Raw genomic sequence first — 6,000 nt, forward strand, 5'->3', positions numbered from 1 at the left:
GTTGTTGTTAAGAGAAGTAGGATGCAGCACACTAACATGGCACAAGTATATATATGTAACAAACCTGCACGTTATGCACATGTACCCTAGAACTTAAAGTATAATAATTAATAAATAAATAAATAAATAAATAAATAAAATTGTCATAACCTCCAAAAAAAAAAAAAAAACAAAAAAAAGAGAGAGAAGTAAGTCTTTATTTCCATGTTTAGGAAAAAAAAGAAAAAAAAAAAAAAAGCTGGCTAAGTTGGTTGCTTTTTGGTGACCAACGAGACCAAACTCCATATCCTTGTCCAGTTCCTCCGAGTTAGACCTTATTGCCCTCCATAAGCAATGATATTTTGCTGCCCCCTGCGGTTCCACTGGAGAATTACTTCAAAGGCCAGATAGAAAGTTCTAGCCATATTTTAATTTTTTGAAGCTACTTTGTGGTACTATTGGGAAGAGAGAGGAGATGAAAGGCCATATGACAGTGTGTTGGGTCACTGTGGATTTATGTTTAGAACTGTCCTCTGCAAAATGAGAACTAAACACTCTTGATACCTGGCTAAATTGTTTTTATATCACAAAAACTCTAAAATCTAGCTCTGACTTGGTTTCAAAAGATCTAAACTATAAAAAGAGCCAAACAAGAGTTTCTTTGTTTCCTTAAAAAAAGACTTTTTGTTTTTTGTTTTTGTTTTTGTTTGTTTGTTTGACAGAGTCTCGCTCTGTTGCTCAGGCTGGACAGTGGCTGTGATCTCAGCACACTGCAACCTCCACCTCTCAGGCTCAAGCGATTCGTCTGCCTCAGCCTCCCGAGTAGCTGGGATTACAGGCGTCCACCACCACGCCCAGCTAATTTTTGGTATTTTTAGTAGAGACAGGGTTTTACCATGTTGGCCACGCTGGTCTTGAACTCCTGGCCTCAGGTGATCCATCCGCTTTAGCCTCCCAAAGTGCTGGGATTATAGGCACAAGCCCAGACTTTTGGTTTTCTAAACACAAGTATGATGTTCTTTCTCATTTATCAGGATGTTTTGAGGCCCTTTTACTGAATTTGTCCTTTGATCCCCTGGGAGCCCTTTTGTAAGGCTCATTCCGTAGCCAGAGCAAACAAACACATGGCAAGGCCAGCCTGCTTCTCCCTGGTCTTACAAACTCCAGCTGAAGATGTATTGCCTCACACTCTCATGGACCTTCTTAGCAAATGCTTACTAGACTCCAATAGTGAATTCTGTCGGTTTTGTCCTGAGAATCTGACATTTGCCCTACTGGGAACTCAGGAAGTTTGTAACTTTGGATGAACACTTGTAATAATTAAGATCAAAAACAAAAACCGTACTTGCTTTCTCATTTTATGTGATTTTACCATAGAACATCAGAATTCAAAATATGAGGCTACTCTGCACAAAATATATAAATTTTTTTATTTTTATGCTATTTTGCACAGCTACGTTCAGCATTTCTAATGCTAACTTTAAGATGTCTGAAATATATATGGACATATATATGTCTATTTAGAAAATGAACCATCATCTAAATATCATTTTAAAAAATGGTTTAGGACGTTGAAAAGGTCTAACTTAGCTTCTGCCCTTTCCTTTTCAGGTTTTCTAAATAGCTTTGAGGAGTTACAGGCTGAGGAATGCGGCATCCTCAATGGATGTGAAAATGGTCGCTGTGTGAGGGTCCAGGAAGGTTACACCTGTGATTGCTTTGATGGGTATCACTTGGATACAGCCAAGATGACCTGTGTTGGTAAGAATGACATGTGTTTTATGGGACATTAATTTTTTCCTGACACCTCCATGTCCATACCTCAGTCAGTAAAGAACATTTAAGATAGATTTGCTGAGTTTCAGTTTGGGAAGACGAGAAAAATTCTGGGGATGTACATTAAGTACAGTATGAATATACTTAATGCCACTGTATACTTAAAAATGGTTAAAATGGTAAATATGCTCTGTATATTTTACCACAATTCTTTTTTTTTTTTTTGAGATGGAGTTTTCAGGCTGGAGTGCAATGGGGTGATCTTGACTCACTGCAACTTCTACCTCCCAGGTTCAAGCAATTCTCCTGCCTCAGCATCCTGAGTAGCTGGATTACAGGCTTGCGCTACCACATGTGACTAATTTTGTATTTTTAGTAGAGACGGGGTTTCACCATGTTGGTCAGGATGGTCTTGAACTTCTGACCTCAGGTGATCCGCCCGCCTTGGCCTCCCAAAGTGCTGGGATCACAGGTGTGAGCCACCTTACCCAGCCTACCACAATTCTTTTTAAAAAGAAAGAGTTAGTGTTTCATTTAGGACAATGAGGATTGAAAAAAAAAAAAAAAAAAAAGAATCCAAATAGTGGGAAATATTGGAGGAAAGGCCAGAATATCCCAGATAATCACTTTGACTCTTAAATTTAGCTTTTGATTGCAGCAAGTAATGATATCCTTGAATACTTGACACTAGCATAAGGGAGTGTAGACATCTGCAAAAAGTACAACTTCCTAGTAACCATTTGAATGAAACTCCTCCCAAAGGTGTCATGTTGCCCCACCTCTTACATTGAAAAGAACAGGAAACATACGTTTAACCTTCTCTGTGTGACCTAGTGTTGTCTTTCAGAGCCTGTTTGCCACAAGTTTTTCTTTTATTTTTCTTCTCGCCCCCTTTTTTTTTTTTTTTTTTTTCTTTTGAGACCAAGTCTCGCTCTGTCACCCAAGCTTGACTGCATTGACTGCAGTGGCCGGATCTCAGCTCACTGCAAGCTCCGCCTCCCGGGTTTACGCCATTCTCCTGCCTCATCCTCCCGAGTAGCTGGGACTACAGGCGCCCGCCATCTTGCCCGGCTAGTTTTTTGTATTTTTTAGTAGAGACGGGGTTTCACCGTGTTAGCCAGGATGGTCTGGATCTCTTGACCTCGTGATCCGCCCACCTCGGCCTCCCAAAATGCTGGGATTACAGGCATGAGCCACCGCGCCCGGCCTCATCTCCCTCTTGAAGCAGTCCTTTTGCCCACTTTGCTTTTGTGAGTTTTAATCCGTGGTGTGTCTTTAAAATAGGTAACCTACGTTCTTAACAGATGTTTCAAGTGAGTGAGAGCCTAAATGGATCTCATGTAGAAAGAGGTCTGCGAATGTTACGGAAGGCTTTAGAGGGGCTGTATGGAGAGGTCTCTGCTTAGGTATCTGGTTCCTCTTGACAAATCTAGCAGTTCCTCCACACCTGTGGGAAGGAATTTGGAAGGAATATAATTCCTCTAACTTTCTTGAAGTTCTACTAGAAAATGTCAAGCTCACAAAATGCTCATGCTGTGCTAGAAAACAGGGAAACAAGTTCTAGGACCTCCCTGATAATCTACCTCTTTAAGATCTAAAAAGTCCCCTTTATCTTGTCTGTGATTGAAGCAAGGACAAGAAAGCTTGCTTACTTGGGGTGGTCGGGGGAAGGGCAGCGTTTAGGCTGCCTCGATGCCTCAGGTAAGCCTGAAGTAGGTTATGTGTCCTCACAGAGCAATATCAAAGATTGTTTACCTGCATGGTTTGACTTATTGCAGATGTAAATGAATGCGATGAGTTGAACAACCGGATGTCTCTCTGCAAGAATGCCAAGTGCATTAACACCGAAGGTTCCTACAAGTGTTTGTGTCTGCCAGGCTATGTACCTTCTGACAAGCCAAACTACTGCACTCCGTTAAATACCGCCTTGAATTTAGAGAAAGACAGTGACCTGGAGTGAAATGGAATCTACGTAACCTAAGCCCATATACTCTGCACTGTGTAAAGGAAAAGGGAGAAATGTATTATACTTGAGACATTGCACCTAACCGGGAAGGCTGGAAATACAGAAACAGCATGGAGTTGCAAGTCCTCTGAAGACAATGAGAGGACTTAGGATGAGCCCAACAGGTGTGGCAGACCAAATGGACATTTCTCTGAAAAACCAGTATATATAGTCTGTTCATATGTAAAATTCAGTGGAAGAGAGGTGGAACAGTGCTATTATTTTAAACAGAAGGTTGTATTATTATGTTGTTTTGTTTTTTTTACTATTGCTTGATTAAATTTGGCATTTAAATAGTGGTGGAAATATTTTATATAATTTTCATTTTTTGGTTGTGCAGTTCCTTGGCTACTGTTTTTCTTTTCCTTCAGTTTTTTTAAACTCTCAAATGAAAAAGTCTTCGATAAAATATTGTTAAGCTGTATTATAAATATTGTTACACAGGGTTATGCAATTCCTGGCCTGGAGCATTTTTGAAATTCAAATTGTCTGTCCTGTGGAGCAGGCAGTGATTTTGTTTCAAAACTTTTATACACATTTGGAGAAAAGTACTTTATATTTTCAGTGTTTTGTCCGATGTTAATGTCCATTCTTAGCCAAGCTGCTAGCAGGTGTCAATTGGATCCCTTTCCTTCACTGAAATGGAAGAGTTTATAAGCTTACATTAGTATTGTAATATGTAAAGTAAGCCCAACAAAAATTTTTTAACATTTGATGATCCCCAATATATCTACCATTGTATGTTAAAGTGAAATAAATCACCATTTTTGTAGAAAAAATTCTACCTGAGAGTAATTGTCAATGAGTACACGTGTATAAGTTGTATCCCACTCTCCCCACTTTTATTTTTACCAGTGGTCTTCTGTTAATGTAGAGTCTTTTACAAGTTAATCATTAAATGTGTTAGATCTTGTTAGGGGTTAAGTAGTTTCCCCTAACATTCATATGTTGGAATTTTAACCTCTAATACTTCAGAAAGTGACTAGATTTGGAGATTGGATCTCTAATGAGGTAATTAAGGATAATGAGGTCATTGTTGTGGCCCTGATCCAATATGACTGCTGTCCTTGGTGTCACCCATAGAAGGTATCTGAGTTACCGGTGGTGAATCTGTATAGGTCTGTAGCAACCTCAATTCTTCCCTCCTCAGAAGAAAGAATTTGAGGGGCATAAGGCAGAAAAAGAGATCAGGCAAGTTTCAGAGCAGAAATGGAAGTTTATTTAAAAAGGTTTTAGAGCAGGAAAGAAAGGAAAGTTCACTTGGAAAAGTGGGCACCTGAAGGCCAAGTGCAGTGTTTAACCTTGAACCTAGCTAGGATATCACAGGCTGGCCCCTTTCCCATGATTCTTCCCTCAGAGTGGGCTGCCTGCGCACACACAGCGCCCTCCTTACACTTGGGAAGTGAGCACACAGTGTTGAGGAAGCTGTACACATGCCCGTCTGAGGCTTTCTTCCCTTTTCTGGTGATGTGCCTCTGGAAGGTCATACTCCACCATTTTGTCCTTAATGTTCATATCCAGGAAGTTGCATCTCTTTGGCACCTGCATTCAATTAACACTTCAGTGCAGCAGGTGTGGGCCATCAGGAAGTGGCCCCTCCCTGGCCTCGGCTGCCAGTTGCTCACTTTTAGAGAGGCAATGTGGTCACTGCCGAACCATCACCTGACATTCCTAGTGGATGGGGGAAGAACCCTCTCATGCCTGTCTGACTACCTGTAACACTTAGAAGAAGAGATTAGGACACAGATACACAGGAAAGACCCTGTGAAGACACAGGGAGACAGTAACCATCTGCAAGCCAAGGAGACAGGCCTCAGAAGAAGTCAACCCTGCCCAAACACTGAACGCCAAACCATGGCTAGCCTCCAGATTTGAGAGAAAATAAATTTCTGTTGTTTAAGCCGCCCAGTTTTTGGTACTTTGTTACGGCAGCCCTAGCAAACTAAAATACATACCACAGGAAAAATGAATAATAGCTTTCACAGTTCCAGTCCTGCTTACACAACCACGGTAATGCCATTGTTTCATAACTGTAGCTGAAATTCACTTTTACTTGAAAAAGCATCTGAGTTTTTAAAAACAAACTATGGCTAGGCATATCCAGCAGAAATGTCTGCCCACGTAACATTTTTTTCCGAAAAGTTTTGCATTTTAATAACTACAGTAGACCGGGCGCAGTGGCTCACGCCTGTAAATCCCAGCACTTTGGGAGGCCGAGGCAGGTGGATCACCTGAGGTCA

The 6,000-nt window shown here is 40.9% G+C and overlaps 1 protein-coding gene across 14 annotated transcripts in view; it reads left to right on the forward strand.

Annotated features, from left to right (window-relative positions):
* Positions 1-4,544, forward strand: part of LTBP1 (latent transforming growth factor beta binding protein 1) — a 444,991-nt gene extending 440,447 nt beyond the window's left edge. For all 14 annotated transcript variants that reach the window (XM_038006776.2, XM_038006775.2, XM_038006780.2 and 11 more), the window contains 2 exons: positions 1,591-1,740; positions 3,534-4,544. In XM_038006776.2, the coding sequence (XP_037862704.1) occupies positions 1,591-1,740; positions 3,534-3,715 (332 nt within the window). In that variant the 3' untranslated portion in view covers positions 3,716-4,544. The remainder of the gene's footprint in view (positions 1-1,590; positions 1,741-3,533) is intronic.
* The last annotated feature ends 1,456 nt before the right edge of the window (positions 4,545-6,000 follow it).

This window comes from Chlorocebus sabaeus, chromosome 14, assembly GCF_047675955.1.
Source record: "Chlorocebus sabaeus isolate Y175 chromosome 14, mChlSab1.0.hap1, whole genome shotgun sequence".
In the NCBI taxonomy this organism is placed as follows: Eukaryota; Metazoa; Chordata; class Mammalia; order Primates; family Cercopithecidae; genus Chlorocebus; species Chlorocebus sabaeus.